This window comes from Somniosus microcephalus, chromosome 8 (genome assembly GCF_052327205.1).
Source record: "Somniosus microcephalus isolate GS21.2 chromosome 8, FLI_Smic_1.0, whole genome shotgun sequence".
Taxonomy (NCBI): Eukaryota; Metazoa; Chordata; class Chondrichthyes; order Squaliformes; family Somniosidae; genus Somniosus; species Somniosus microcephalus.
In genome coordinates this window covers 153,300,800-153,317,472 of record NC_140994.1, presented here as the reverse complement: position 1 = coordinate 153,317,472, position 16,673 = coordinate 153,300,800, and the positions used below count along the sequence as shown (strand labels likewise).

The 16,673-nt window shown below is 48.2% G+C and overlaps 1 protein-coding gene across 5 annotated transcripts in view; it reads right to left on the bottom strand.

Moving 5' to 3' along the window:
• Positions 1-16,673, bottom strand: part of pdlim7 (PDZ and LIM domain 7) — a 166,629-nt gene that overhangs the window by 75,168 nt on the left and 74,788 nt on the right. For all 5 annotated transcript variants that reach the window (XM_085995255.1, XM_085995257.1, XM_085995259.1 and 2 more), the window contains exon 3: positions 11,722-11,755. In XM_085995255.1, the coding sequence (XP_085851381.1) occupies positions 11,722-11,755 (34 nt within the window). The remainder of the gene's footprint in view (positions 1-11,721; positions 11,756-16,673) is intronic.

Below are 16,673 nucleotides of genomic sequence, written 5' to 3'. Positions count from 1 at the left end.
ATTGTGTTAAGAGGCTGCGCTTCAGAAGGGAGGTGGTTGCAGAGATCTGCCAGCTGCTTCACAGAGATCTGCGTCCACAGCTGATGTGCAGGACGTCTCTGTCGGTGGAAGTGAAGGTCACGGTGGCGCTGAACTTTTATGCAAGCGGATCCTTCCAAGCCGCTGCTGGGGACATAGCGAACATCTCCCAGTTCGCCGTGCATCGCTGCATCCGGCAGGTCACCGATGCCCTTTTCGCAAGGAGACACCAATTCATCTCCTTCCCCATGACCCTAGAGAGGCAAGAGCAGCGTGCAGTCGGATTTGCCAGGATCGCCGACTTCCCCATGGTGCAGGGCGCCATGGACTGCACGCATGTGGCTATGCGGGCACCTATCGACAATGCCGAGGATTACCACAACCAGAAGGGCTACCATTCCCTCAATGTACAGCTGGTGTGTGACCACAGGCAGCGCATCCTAGCTGTCAATGCCCGCTTTCCAGGAAGCAGCCACGATGCATTTATCCTGCGCCAGACTACTGTGGCTGACATGTTCGAGGCACAGCCTCCACCAAGGGGATGGCTTATTGGGGACAAGGGCTACCCTTTGTGTACATGGCTCATGACCCCGCTCCGCGCGCCCAGGACCCCGGCTGAGGAGGCATACAACGAAAGCCATCAAGCCACAAGGAACATCATAGAGCAAATGATTGGCGTCCTCAAGCAACGGTTCCGCTGCCTGGATCATTCCGGCGGATCTCTACAGTATTCGTCGGATAGAGTCTCCCAGTTCGTCGTCGTTTGCTGCATGCTGCACAACCTGGCTATCTGCAGGACTCAGGCACTGCCACCTCACGTTGGACCACCACCTCAGGAGGACGAGCAGGAGGACCATGAGGAGGAGGAGGAGTACCAGGCCAGGAGGGAGCCACAAGGTCCAAGGGCCGTCCGCCAGCGGCTTATTGAACGACACTTCTAGGCCCCCTGTCAGGGAATGGCTTGTGGCAATGAACGCACCTGAATGCAGCCGCTCCGCAAGCCCTCAGCCGGTTAACGCAACAACCACTGGAAACATGACACCTGGACAAGCTGAATAAATAAAAAGCTTTATTTAACAAACTCAGGGCCCTTCCCACATGAAACAGAAAAACAGACAAGACCCCCAAAAAACAGTCAAAAACATATCTCACTCCCACAACCTGGGGAGGAATAACAAAACTTGTCCATCCAATTGGCCTTCATCCTCGGCCTAACCAAGACAAACCCCCCCATACAGAACACAAACACCCCCATATAAAAAAACAGTTGGCAACACACTCTACTTGGTGTGCCGAGAGGGCGAGTCCTTGTGCAGGCTTCTCCGGCCCCTGCCCGACCTGTTGCTCCGCCTCAACCTGGGCCCTGTGGGTGTTGCAAGGCTGGGGGAAGGCTCCTGAGGGGCACAATGCGTGACGGCAGATGCCCTTGGGGGTCGGTCTAGACGAGGTCCGGCCCTGGAGGGGCCGGCTGCTGACTGCTGCAGCTGTGGCTGGGGAGCATCAGTCTCACCAGCAGCTCGTCGCAGCTTGGCTGGGGGAGTCGCAGTGGCGGCTGCAGCAATGGGGGCAAGCTGGCTGATGCCAGGCGCTCGCTGATCGCCAGAGACACTGGCACTCGGCCGGGCTGGCACTGCGGCAAGCGCAGCAATCTGGTGAAGGCCAGACCGCTGTGCTGCAGCAGGGCGGCGGGTGCCCTGGCGATGCGTCCGTGACACAGCGAGTGTGGCAGAAGTGAGTGCCCGAACTGCCCTGGTCTGTGCCCGCATCAGACCAGCCAGTGTCTGCACGGCACCACTCAGGAACTCTCGACTCGCGTCCTGTGCTGCCGCGAGTTGGTCGACACCCCTGGCCTGTGAGTCCCCGAAATCGGCCACACTATGAGCCAGGGACTCAATGGCCTGAGGCAACTGTCCCACAACCCCCATGAACTCGGTGTGGCGCCACTCCGAGTCCGCGGACATTTCATCAAGGAGGCGCACCTCCTGGGCGAGGACCGTCTCCGGACTGGAGGCCGGACTCTCCCTCTGGGGAGAAGGCCGCCGAGCTGCCCGACCCTTCCCGCGTGCCTGGACGCCACTGGGCCCAGCAACTGCCCTCCCCTGCAACACTTCCCCCCCCTCTGGGGAGAAGGCAGCCGTGCTGCCCGACCCTTCCCGCGTGCCTGGACGCCACTGGGCCCAGGAGCTACACCCCCCTGCAACACTTCCCCCTGGCTCTCCTCCAGGCAAGACGTGTCCCCTCCATTGCCATCCCCTGGCGCGGATGAGGGTTCCCCCGATGTGCCGCCTTCCTCTTGGTCCTCGTCGTCCTCCTCTTCCGAGGGACTGGCACTCTCAGCTTCAGGGACCTCCTCCTCACCAGCTGAAAGCAGGAAGGCACAAGAGTAGCTTTAGAGTGAGGACAGGGCGTCAGCGAGGGAGGCATGAGTGTTGGCATTATGCGCATTGGTGGGACAGTGGGAAAGGATGTAGATCTGAAGCGCAAGGGGAATGAGAGAGGTCCAAACGGTCATGTCCTTACCATTGGGGCCCAGCACAGGGTCGGCATCTCCAATAGCTACGGGGCCAACCACCCGGGCACGCATGAGTCGAGCCACGCGCTCCTCCAGGTCACTGAGCTCCTGGAACTGGACACAGCCTCCCCCGGTGACAGTCCGGCTCTTCAGATTCTGTGCCAGCTTGGCCTGCAAGAGAAAGGACGGCCTCTAAGTACAGTGTGGTGCCCTGTTGTTGTGTGCACTGCCTCCCATGGTCGAATAGCTTGGCCAGTGTGGTGCCCTGTTGTTGTGTGCACTGCCTCCCATGGTCGAATAGCTTGGCCAGTGTGTAAAGTGCAGAAAGTGCTATTGATGATCATGCCAGTGCCATAGCTGCGGGAGGAGGGCTGGCCATTAGGCCTTTGAGGTCCCTTTGCCCATAATGTGAGGTGCACATGCAAGGATGAGGAGGACACTGGAAAGGGTACTCACCCTGACCAACCGAGTGAGGTCGTTGTACTTCTTGCGGCATTGGTCACCAGTCCTGGGGACATCGCTGTTGGCTGAGACCCTCTGGGCGATTTCCCTCCAGGCTCTCCTGTACTGCCTCCTGGGAGCCTTCTTGCCACTGTCCGGGCACAAGATCTCTCTTTTCTTTTCCAAACCCCTAAGCAGCACCCTCAAAGCATGCTCTGAGAAGCGCTGCGCTCGTTCACGGGCCTTCTGCATGGCTTCAGGCGCTATTTGGGTCCACCAGCAGTGTTCAGGCCTAGCTGCAGGGCTCCACCATCCAGGGCGTGGCAGCAGACAAAGTCGACCCTTCCCCCTTTAAGAGCTGGCCGGCGTCAAGGTGTCTGCTGTCAATCAAAACATGACCGCACCTGCGCTGCGCCCGGCCTCAGCGTTATCAGTCTGCACCGCCGGCTTAGCGCCTAAAGATAGGAGTGCAACGCCAGTTTCAGCGCTCGCCCAAACTCCTTGGCCAAAGCTACTGAATATCGGCGAAGTGGCCTCCACTTTCCGGCGGGCGCTAACTTTAGCGCCCGCCCGACTTTACCGCCCCAAAAGTGGCTACACTGAATTTCTAGGCCCTGATACCTCAAAGAGGCGTTATCCGGACAGAATCAGGAAGCCTCCTCAAAGACTGACTTTATAATTGATTAACTTCAGCTAATGTATATAGCAACTGTATTTGTAAATATGTTATTTAATTATTAATCGAATGTTATGTACTGTTTAGCTAAAAGGGGAGGAATTGTAGTGTATGTACCTTGAAGAAGGAACTATATTCTGCAGCCCCTGTATACTGCAGTACCAGTAGTGACCACCCCTGTATATAAGCCTGTGAAGTAACTTTGTATAGTAGTTCCAGTTTTGTCTCCATTCAGTAAACACCTGTTATAACCAACTTCTGCAGTCCGTGTCTCAATTACACACGGACGTTACAACTATGCCCAATAAAAAAATATATATGCAATAGCAGACCATATGGCAACAATGAGATTATCAAAGCTCCAAACAATTGCTCACTTAATGTGATCCCAAGCCAGTCTAAGTTGGAAGAGAGAGTCTGTGGCCTCTATGGCAGCAGTCTTAGACTGCAACATTTATTTACATACTTGCCAACTTCAGTTCAGGATATTTCCCCAAGTACAACATTTCAACATTGCAGACTATTAATTATCAGCAGCAATCTACACTGCTTTCAGAACATGCTAGAATTAACCTCAATTTTAACTGCTGGCCAGGGTCATGGCAAGGCAAGCAGTGTGCCTGCCTGTCCAGGAGTGGCAGCGCGTAGGCTCCCCTAATTTTAATGGCCGAGCCTGATTAAAATGCTGCTTGCCAACTTCCTGACCAAAATGGCTGGGAAGGGAGTAGGAAGCAGTTGCTTGTCTGTTAAGATTGGGTGACAAGAGGCCGCCGCCAGGGACCCGCAAGATGATCACTGGCACAAGGCAAGTTTTCCAACAGGGGAAGGCCAAGGTTTCCTTGTGGGGCCTGGAGGCACTCCATCCAACACCTTCAACATTCACTCCCTCCACCACCGGCGCACTGTGGCTGCAGTGTGTACCATCTACAAGATGCACTGCAGCAACTCGCCAAAGCTCCTTCAACAGCACCTTCCAAACCCGCGACCTCTACCACTTAGAAGGACAAGGGCAGCAGACGCATGGGAACATCACCACCTAAAAGTTCCCCTCCAAGCCACACACCATCCTGACTTGGACCTGTATCGCCATTCCTTCACTGTCGCTGGGCCAAAATCCTGGAACTCCCTTCCTAACAGCATTCTGGGTGTACCTACACCATATGGACTGCAGCGGTTCAAGAAGGCGGCTCACCACCATCTTCTCAAGGGCAATTAGGGATGGGCACTAAATGCAGGCCTAGCCAGCGACGCCCACATCCCATCAATGAATAAAAAAATTTTTTAAAATTGTACAGGGCCTTGGTGAGACCACACCTTGAGTATTGTGTACAGTGATGGTCACCTTATCTGAGGAAGGATGTTCTTGCCATGGAGAGAGTGCAGCGAAGATTCACCAGACTGATACCTGGGATGGCAGGAATGACGTATGAGGAGAGATTGGGTCGATTAGGCTTATATGCGCTTGAGTTTAGAAGGAGAGGGGATCTCATTGAAACTTATAAAATTCTAACAGGACTAGACAGACTAGATGCAGGAAGGATGTTCCCGATGGCGGGGGAGTCCAGAACCAGGGGTCACAGTCTAAGGATAAGGGGTAGGCCATTTAGGACTGAGATGAGGAGGAATTTCTTCACCCAGAGAGTGGTGAACCTGTGGATTTCTCTACCACAAAAGGCAGTGGAGGCCAATTCATTAAATATATTCAAGGAGGAGTTAGATATATTTCTTAAGGACAACAAGATCAAGGGATATGGGGAGAAAGCAGGGACAGGGTACTGAATTTGGATGATCAGCCATGATCTCATTAAATGGCAGAACAGGCTCGAGGGGCCAAATGGCCTACTCCTGCTCCTATCTTCTATGTTTCTATGAGAGCTTGGTCTGTGCATATAAAAGGAACCACTCCTTGTTTTTGTACTGTATATACCTTTAAGGGGGGAACTATCTTTTACAGCTCATGTATACTGTAGTACTGGCAGTGACCACACCTGTATATAGCACTGGAGTAGTAATCTGTACAGATCAGTTCCCGTGTGAGCCACATTGAGTAAACACCTGTTGTACCGTTCCCCTGCAATCTGTGTCTTATTATACACGGACACAACATTGGCAACAAGGCAAGTTCGAACCTACCTGCAACTCTGCATCACCTCCCGGGGATTCGTTCCTGGAGATCAGTGGATTGGAGGCCAAGGCCAGAGACTCGGGCGTCGACCACGGGCAACCGCCAAGTCATCCAGCAGAGACTCGAGAATTGCGGGGGAGGCTGTCGAGAGCCAGGCTTGGCTTTCCAGTTGAGGTGGTCCAGCAAAACGGGCTGGCAACAGGTAGTGCGCAGACCCTTTCCGGACAGCGGCGGGCTAGAGCCCGACCGAGCAGCACAGCAAAGGGCTGAGCAGCGTCGACAGGGGAGAGAGAAAAAGAGGGCAGAGCACACAGGGCGCAGCCGGTGTTCAGGGGCTGAGCAGCGTCGAAGAGAGGGAGAGAGACACACGCAGAAACCCACGAGGCGCCGCCGTTGCCACGAGGACCGTCGAGAGCGGCGTTGGCAGCAGCGGGGGAGGAAGGAAAGTGCGGGAGATGCCATTTTAAACCACACCCAAAATGCCGAAGAGTGGCAGTATCACCGCATTTGACAATGAAGTCGAAGATTGGACTACATATGTCGAACGAATAGAGGTGTACTGCAAGGCAAATGAGGTGTCAGATGACAAGAAAGCGTCGGTATTGTTAAATTTAATGGGTGCAAAAACATATGGTTTATTACGAAATCTAGTAACCCCAACGAAGCCAATGGAAAAGAGTTTTGAAGACATAGTAACGACACTACAGGAACATTTAAACCCCACACTGCTGCTGATAGCAGAAAGATTCAAGTTTCACAAACAGAACCAGCATAAGGATGAAAGCAATGCTGATAATTTAACAGAACTGCACAAACTATCAAAACACTGCCAGTTTGGAGCGGGACTGGCAGATACCTTAAGGGACAAGTTTGTGTGTGGGCTTCAAAGTGAAGGAACCCAGAAACGGCTTTTATCTGAAAAAGGACCTTATGCTGGAAAAGGCTTTCAGCATTGCGGTATCATATGAAGCAGCAGCACGGTGCGCTGCAGAGATACAACAGAGACCGCAAGAATATGGCACAAACGAAATGTCATATGGAACAGAGAAGTGCTATCGCTGCGGCAGAACAACACATGACCAGAATAATTGCTGGTTCAAAGACAAAGTGTGCAGACAGTGTGGAAAAGTAGGACACATAGCACGAGTCTGCAGGTCGGGAAAGAAAACCAGCAATAAGAAACCTACCAAAGAAAAGTACAAGAAGGTACATAAGATAACGGAGAATAGTTCAGACGAACAAAAGAGCGATAACAACTCCGAAAGCAGGGAACCGAGTTGTCTGAAACTACATAATGTGATCACAACGGAGGATCACCGAACCAATTGGGTCACTCTCAAGATAGCAGGAGTCCAGGTAAAGATGGAATTGGACACAGGATCAACCCGAACAGTCATAAACCGACGGGACTACGAGCGGCTATTCTCACACATACCCTTGAGAGATACAAAAATTATTCTGAAGATGTACACGGGGCAAAAAGTCTACCCCAAAGGAAAAATAAGGGTGACCGTTATATATAACGGTAAGGAAACACCAAAACTAGACCTGTATGTATTGCAAGATGGAGGACCACCATTACTGGGACGTGAATGGATCCAGAAAATACAACTGGATTGGCATTCCATACAGGCACTGACTGTGGCTGACAAAAAGGATGACGACGTCACACCTGGGCGACTGTCAAAGATCCTAACTGACGCGAAAGAAGTGTTCCAGCAAGGACTCGGAACACTAAAAGGCATGACAACAATGATTAAAATTGAAGAAAACGCAAGCCCCAAATTTTTTAAGGCCAGACCGGTACCTTATGCGATCCGCCCAGCTGTCGAAGCAGAGCTGGAGAGTCTGGATCGTTCAGGTGTACTGTCCAAGGTAGACTGGAGCGAGTGGGCTACACCCATCGTCCCCGTGATGAAAAAGTCGTTGAGCAGCACGCCTGGGGAACCAAGGAAGGTTCGCATCTGTGGAGACTTTAAGGTAACAGTGAACCCGGTCCTTCACACCGTACAATATCCACTTCCGCGGATTGAAGATATTTTCGCCTCGCTATCTGGAGGGAAATGCTTCACTAAGATTGATCTGGCCTAGGCGTATCTGCAAATGGAGGTAGAAGAAGCATCAAAAATATACCTCACAATCAACACCCATAAAGGTCTCTACCAATACAACCGGCTGGTATTCGGGGTAGCATCAGCTCCGGCTATTTGGCAGAGGGCAATGGAACAAGGCCTGCAAGGGATCCCAGGGACCCGGTGTTATTTGGACGACATCCTGGTCACGGGCGAAAATGACAGTGATCACCTTGCCAACCTGGAGCAGGTGCTCACTAGATTGCAGGAATATGGGCTCCGAGCTAACCGCCCCAAATGCGAGTTTTTTAGAAAACAGATCTCGTATTGTGGCCACGTTATCGATAAAGAGGGGTTACATAAGTCCCCAGAGAAGATTGAGGCAGTAGTCAAGGCTCCAGCACCGGAAAATGTGTCACAACTGAGGTCGTTCCTCGGGCTGGTAAACTACCATAAGTTCTTGCCAAATTTGTCTATAATACTACACCCACTGAACACCCTACTGCAAACTGGGGTGCCATGGAAGTGGAGTGATGAATGTAGACGAGCTTTCCAGAAGAGCAAAACACTAATCACATTGAAAGAGGTATTGGCCCATTACAACCCAGCATTACCAATTCGGTTGGCATGTGATGCGTCACCCTACGGCATTGGAGCGGTGCTGTCGCACAAATTCTCGGACGGCTCAGAGAGGCCAATAGCCTTTGCGTCACGATCACTAACCTCAGCCGAGCATAACTACGCCCAGATTGACAGGGAGGCCCTCAGCCTAGTGTGGGGAGTGAAAAAGTTCAATCACTATCTGCACGGGCAGAAATACACCTTGCTGACTGATCACCAGCCTTTTGTCTCCATTTTTAATCCGAAGAAGGGCGTTTGGGTGATGACTGCGCAACGACTACAAAGATGGTCACTTTTTCTAGGGGCGCACCACTATGAGATTGAATATAAGGGCACGAAACAGCATGGAAATGCTGATGGGCTATCATGCCTGCCACTGCCTACTGCAAAGGAAGCACCAGCAGTGGATCCTGTCGAAATATTCCATTCGACTATAGTTGACTACCTACCGGTAACTAACGCTTGTATCGAAAAGGAAACCCGAAATGACCCGACACTGTCTCGGGTATATGATTTGACGGTGAAGGGATGGCCAGCACATGGCGACTCACTGTTGCCAGCATTCTCGACAAGGAGAGAACAGCTGTCAGTGTGCCGGGGGACCTTGATGTGTGGATCCCGAGTGGTAATTCCACCCAAGTTAAGGGAGAGTGCTCAATGAGCTTCATGAGGGTTATCTGGGAGGGGTAAAAATGAAAAGCCTAGCCAGGGCTTATGTGTGGTGGCTGGGAATCGATAAACAAAATCGAGGACCTGACCAAGAGCTGCTCAGGATGCCAGAAAGTCCAAAATGCACCACCACAGGCCCCTCTACACCCATGGGAGTGGCCCTCATCTCCATGGCAACGGGTGCATATTGATTTTGCTGGTCCATTCATGGACATGTTTTTAATAGCCGTGGATGCGCACTCGAAATGGCCTGAGGTCATCAAAATGTCCTCCACCACCACGGAGAAAACTATTGCAGTCCTACGGACCATTTTTGCCAGGAATGGCTTGCCAGAACAGATTTGCTCCGACAACGGACCACAGTTTGCGTCCGAAGAGTTCCGGAGGTTCTTGAAAAAGAATGGGGTAAGGCATTACACATCCGCCCCGTATCATCCAGCCACAAATGGGTTGGCTGAGAGGGTCGTACAAACCTTTAAGAAGGCAATAAAGGCTATGTACAATGACAACATTCTGCTGCAGCACAAGGTGGACAATTTCCTGTTCGCCTACCGGAATGCGACACATGCAGTCACCAACCAGGCCCCAGCCATGATGTTCTTTAACCGAAGGTTAAGATCTCGCCTGGATTTGCTCAGACCAAACGTACGAAGAGATGTTGAGAGTAAGCAATTCCAGCACATCCATGAGAAGCCAACAAGGAGCTTCAATGTAGGGCAACCAGTCTTGGCCCGCGACTACCGAACAGAAAAATGGCAGCCAGGAACAATATGCACACGGCAGGGCCCACTAATGTACACAGTGGACGTTGGGGAGAGCATCGTGAGACGCCATGCTGACCAGATCCTAAAGTCACAGGAACAAGTCAACCCCATGCCTCGCCCATACGTACCTGGTGATGAACCGGACGTACAGGTCGCATCTACCCCAGAAACAGTAGCATCGGAAGCTGATGAACCAACCGACGACAGGGGGCCAGAATCGCCTCCGCACCAAGAGCAAGACACTCGGGAAAGGCGCTGTCCAGAAAGGATCAGGAAGCCTCCCCAAAGACTGAATATATAAATAGACTATTTTCAGCTAATGTTGCATGTTAAAAGTCTTAATTGTAATTAGTTTGATATTTAATTGTTAAATGAGTGTTATGGTACTGTTAATCTAAAAGGGGAGGAATTGTAATGTATATACCTTTAAGGGGGGAACTATCTTTTACAGCTCATGTATACTGTAGTACCGGCAGTGACCACACCTGAAAATAGCACTGAGTAGTAATCTGTACAGATCAGTTCCCGTGTGAGCCACGTTGAGTAAACACCTGTTGTACCGTTCTCCTGCAGTCTGTGTCTTATTATACACGGACACAACAGTTTTGGTATGTAAATAAATAATATTTTTGAAGCAAGTTTTCAGAAAAGTAAATGAAATTCAAAAATTAGCTGAACTTCAGTCCCCCCCAGCCACATGAATGAAAATTTATACAAAGACAAAGCGCATCCTTGAGTCCATTCATTTTACTCAGCTAGGCACAAAATCTGCACTTGAGTTTAAACTGCACAGTTGATTTTCTTGGAACTGAATTTTGGATATAATCTGAACTTTTGAATGAAAAGATTTACAAAAAAGATGTACAGGTGTGCATCAGGATTCTGGTGTATATATTGGCCCAAAATTTGTGATTGGAGGCTTCCCCGTTAAAAAAAAATCTACACATTTACCTGGTGGCCCTGGAGGTACGGAGACTTGCGCTCCTGGGCCTCTCCAGGTAGAGGCCCACGTATTCAAGGGGCGCATGTGGATCGCAAGTGCCCCTGGGATCATGTGGGCCGGCCCAACCAATAAAAGGGAATCCCCATTCATACTTATGGGAGTTACGTACGTACGTAACTCCCATAAGTATGAATGGGGATCACTTAAAAAATACATGAACACATGAAATAATTTTTTTTTTTTTAATTACATATTTTAAATGAATTAAAATGCCATTTAATTAAATTTTCTCCAAGCTTCATATTTAGAGTCTGAATCAAGTGTAACAGATATATCACTACTCAAAGCAAACCTGATGGTGAGAAATAAACACAAGTATTAATAATGCTAGTTAACAATGCATTAGCAATCACTATAGCTTTGGTGGTTTCCATAGTTTTGATAGACTTCACAAAGTGGCAATCTCATCATTAAGCCTTGAATTACAACACTAAACAACTTGGCTTACACGGACATGATCTTAATAGGCACACAATCATGCATGATTAAACAAGGCTGAACTCTGCGCCCTTTGGTATTGACAGTTTGGTGCTTTGACATACACCCAGGACTTCCAGGAAAAAAGATGGGCCTGAATCAAATCAATAATTGAGGTATTACAATCTTACCATACTGGAATGTTATAATCCATTTTCAGGGAAGACGGTATTTTTTGCATATGATATAAATAGAAGCTTTTGTTGACGATGCTACAAAATGAAAGAGTTACAGTGAACCTGTACAATTGAAAAATACTTGGCATAGTTTCCCGTAGTTTGAGAATCTTTAAAATAAACCTGTACAATTTTAACACTACATAAAAAGTAGTTATGCGTTGTACCTTCTCATCACTGCCTCCGGAGGAACGAAGAACCCTGAGAAGAGAAGACAAGAGAAGTAAGTTTTGCAGCAACACATGCTATACCAAAGTTCATTAGAAAATTACATGCTATAGAGGATGTGACACCACAGTGCCCCATCTTGTCACATGCATCATAAATGTATGTTGAAATGTTTAAGTGTCCTAATCCAAATTGTACACTCTCGGGAGCCGCAAGCCTACATTTCGTTGTACTGCACTTGTGCACTAACAATGACAATAAAAGTTGATTTGATTTGATTTGATTTGAACCTCTCTCACATCAGGATTGGCAGACGTGACTTTAGTTAAATATTTCATCCAAAGGAACGAGGACACAGAGAGAGTGAGGTCACGTTTCTCAGATAGGCCTTGAAGCCACAACCTTTTGATTGTCAGATGAGTACCTTAAAAAAGGTGCTATTGTGAGTATAACGGTACTATAATAACAGTTGCTACTATGAATTTAAATCAATGCTTATTTTCTAGACAGTCTGAGGGAAGTCGCTATCACAAACACAATCATAAACTATCTAGGAAACTGGCCGATGCTAACCACAACCAATGGTTGGTTACAGATCTCTCTTACACAAACACCTGCATTTCACTCAAACCAAACCCCAATGATTCCATGTCTCAAAAAACCTTGAAAAATGTGTTGCAGAACCACTAGGGGCACAAAAGATAGAGCAGAGGGAGAGATACAAAACTAGCAGAGAAATTTAAGGTTGGCCAAGGAAACTCCCTGAAATAACTAATCTGTTGCAACCATGTTTGATAATATCAAGGATTGTAGAAATGATGCCATATTTGCAATGCTGGTGTCTTAGTTAATTAGAATTTTCTGGTGTCAGTTTTGGCTCACTGGTAGCACTCTCACCTGAGTGAGAAGGTTGAGGGTTCAAGCCCCACTCCAGAAACTTGGGCACAAAATCTAGGCTGACTCTTCAGTGCAATACTGAGCAAGTGTTAAAGGTGCTGCATTTTGGATAAGACGTTAAACCATGGCCCCCACAGGTGGGCATAAAGATCCAATGGAAAACATAGAAACATAGAAGATAGGAGCAGGAGTAGGCCATTTGGCCCCTCAAGCCTGCTCTGCCATTTAATGAGATCATGGCTGATCATCCAAATTAAGTACCCTGTCCCTGCTTTCTCCCCATATCCCTTGATCCCTTTAGCCTTTAAATATATTCAAGAAGGAGTTAGATATATTTCTTATGAATTGGCGTCAACTGCCTTCTGTGGTAGAGAATTCCACAGGTTCACCACCCTCTGGGTGAAGAAATTCCTCCTCATCTCTGTCCTGAATGGCTTACCCCTTATCCTTAGACTGTGACCCTTGGTTCTGGACTCCCCCACCATCGGGAATATCCTTCCTGCATCTAGTCTGTCTAGTCCTGTTAGAATTTTATAAAAGTTTCAATGGGATCCCCTCTCATTCTTCTAAACTCCAGTGAATATAAGCCCAATCGACCCAATCTCTCCTCATACGTCATTCCTGCCATCCCAGGTATCAGTCTGGTGAATCTTCGCTGCACTCCCTCCATGGCAAGAACATCCTTCCTCAGATAAGGCGACCAAAACTGCACACAATACTCAAGGTGTGGTCTCACCAAGGCCCTGCACAACTGCAGCAAAACATCCTTGCTCCTGTACTCGAATCCTCTCACTATGAAGGCCAACATACCATTTGCCTTCTTAACTGCCTGCTGCCCTTCAGCGACTGGTGCACAAGGACACCCAAGTCTCGTTGCACTTCCCCCTTCTCCCAATCTATTGCCGTTCAGATAATAATCTGCCTTCCCGTTTTAGTCACCGAAGTGGATAACCTCGCATTTATCCACATTATACGGCATCTGCCATGCATCTGCCCAATCACCCAACCTGTCCAAATCATACTGGAGTTTCTCGGCATCCTCCTCACAACACACACGCCCACCCAGCTTTGTGTCATCTGCAAACTTGGAGATATTACATCTAGTTCCCTCGTCTAGATCATTTATATATAGTGAATAGCTGGGGTCCTTGCACCGATCCCTGCGGGGCACGGTGGCAGAGTGGTTAGCACTGTTGCCTCACAGCACCAGGAACCCGGGTTCAAATCTGGCCTCGGGCGACTGTCTGTGTGGAGTTTGCACATTCTCCCTGTGTCTGCATGGGTTTCCTCCGGGTGCTCCGGTTTCCTCCCACAGTCCAAAGATGTGCGGGTTAGGTTGATTTGGCTATGATAAATTGACCCTTAGTGTTAGGGGATTAAATACGTGGGGTTACGGGGATAGGTTATGTGTCGGTGCAGGCTCGATGGGCCGAAATGGCCTCTATCTGCACTGTGGGGATTCTGTGATTCTGATTCTATGTACCCCACTAGTCACTGCCTGCCACTCGGAGAAAGACCCGTTTATTGCAACTCTTTGCTTCCTGTCTGCCAAACAGTTCTCTATCCAAATCAGTACCTTACCCCCAATCCCATGTGCTTTAACTTTGCACGCTAATCTCTTATGCAGGACCTTATTGAAAGCCTTATTGAAAGTCCAAATACACTACATCCACTGTTTGCCATTGCCTATCCACCGTCAACCCTTTAAGTAACATTCCCCAATCCATCCTAGCCAACTCGCGCCTCATACCATCATTGTTTCCTTTATTTAAATTCAGGACCCTAGTCTTGGAGTCAACTACTTCACTCTCCATCTTAATGAAGAATTTTAGCATATTATGATCGCTCCGCCCCAAGGGGCCTTGCACAACAAGACTGCTAATTAATCCTCTCATTACATAATACCCAGTCTAAGATCGCCTGATCTCTAATTGGTTCCTCGACATATTGGTCCAGGAAACCATCCCGTATACACGCCAGGATTTCCTCCTCCACAGTATTGTTACTAATTTGGTTAGCCCAATCTATATGTAGATTAAAGTCACCCATGATAACTGCTGTGCCCTTATTGCACGCATCTCTAATTTCCCATTAAATGCCACCCCCAACCTCAGCATTATGGTTTGGGTGTCTGTATACAACTCCCACTAATGTTTTCTGCCCCTTGGTATTTCTCAGCTCTACCCATGCAGATTCCACATCATCAGAGCTAATATCCTTCCTTACTATTGTGTTAATCTCATTAACCAGCAATGCTACCCAACCTCCCTTTCCTTTTTGCCTATCTTTCCTGAATATTGAACACCCCTGGATGTTGAATTCCCAGCCTTGGGCACCCTGGAGCCATGTCTCCATAATCCCAATTATATCATATCCGTTTACATCTATTTGCGCAGCTAATTCATCCACCTTATTACGAATGCTCCTCGCATTAAGACACCAAGCCTTCAGGCTTGTTTTTTTAACACTCTTAGTCCTTTTAAAATTATTATTTACTGTGGCCATGTTTGATTTACACCCTTGATTTCTCTGGCTGCCACTTTTGCTTTTCTCCTTCCGGTCTTCTGCTTCTATCCTTGCTTCCCTTTTCTCGGTCTCCCTGCACAGGTTCCCAACCCCCTGCCATTTTAGTTTAAAGCCTCCCCAACAGCACTAGCAAACACTCCCCCTAGGACATTGATCCCGGTCCTGCCCAGGTGCAAACTGTCCAGTTTGTACTGGTCCCACCTCCCCCAGAACCCTTTCCAATGTCCCAGGAATTTGAATCCCTCTCCTTTGCACCATTCCTTTAGCCACGTATTCATCTGAAATATCCTTCTATTTCTACTCTGACTAGCATGTGGCACTGGTAGCAATCCTGAGATTACTACCTTTGAGGTCCTATTTTTTAATTTACCTCCTAACTCCCTATATTCAGCTTTTAGGACCTCGTCCCAGTTTTTACCTATATTATTGGTACCTATATGCACCACGACAACTGGCTGTTCACCCTCCCTATTCAAAAATGAACAGGGGTGTTCTGGCCAACATTCAATCACTTAACCAGCAGCATTTATTACTTTCTTTGTATTTCTTTGCTGTATATCTCTCCCAGGCCGTGGGATCTCCACTATGCTTTGCATTTATGCAAGCCCTTTATTTAGTTTTATACTGTCTCTCACCTCTTGTTAACCAAGATTGTTTATTTACACAAGTGGGGCTCTTGCCCTTTAGCGGTATGTACTTGGCTTGTATTGTATCAAATACATTTTTCAACATCTCCCACTGTTCATCTGTAGTTTTACCTGTTAACATTTCCTCCCAGTTTACTGTGGTCAATTTCTACGTCATCCCTTCAGAGTCAGCCGTAACTAAATTTAAAAGCTTGCTTTATGGCTCCCCCTTCTCCCTGTCAAACCCAATATTGAATTCAATCATAATATGGTCACGGTTAGCTAGACTGTTATCCATGAATGATGTCCCCAATCATAAAAATTATACTTTGAGCATCAGCAGCACATTGTTGCTATGTATGCATTTTAACACATCTGTCAGTGGGGGTAAAATTACTCTTGGGCGGTCGGACAAACCAGGCGATAATGATATTGTAGGCCATTTTACACCCCACCTGGTTTTCTTTTCCGATTTTATATCAGGTGTAAAAAGAGCTGCCAATTCGCTGCTGCCCAAGATTAATTTCAACTCCTGCTTGTTAGTGTTTCACTAAAAAAAGGGCGTGGAAATGGAAGTCAGCTTTTTTCACTAGGATTGGAGGTCATCAGTCAAAAGACAGGACTGGAGGACATCAGAACTAATCAGATCAATTGGAAGGCCAATCAAGAAGGCACTCTAATCAAATGTTGTTTTCTCACAAACTTGACAGACAGGTTTGCTTATTGAATTTGTAACCCATTCCTCTATGTGGTATTCTGTTAAAATAGCAGATGAGCCGATCGGCAGTCATCTATTACTATAGCCAAGTAATTTCCATCCTTAAGGCCCAGATTTTGCAGTGGTAATAATGGTGAAACTGGTCAGTGTTCGCCGTCATTACCACTCTGAAACTGACCGTTAC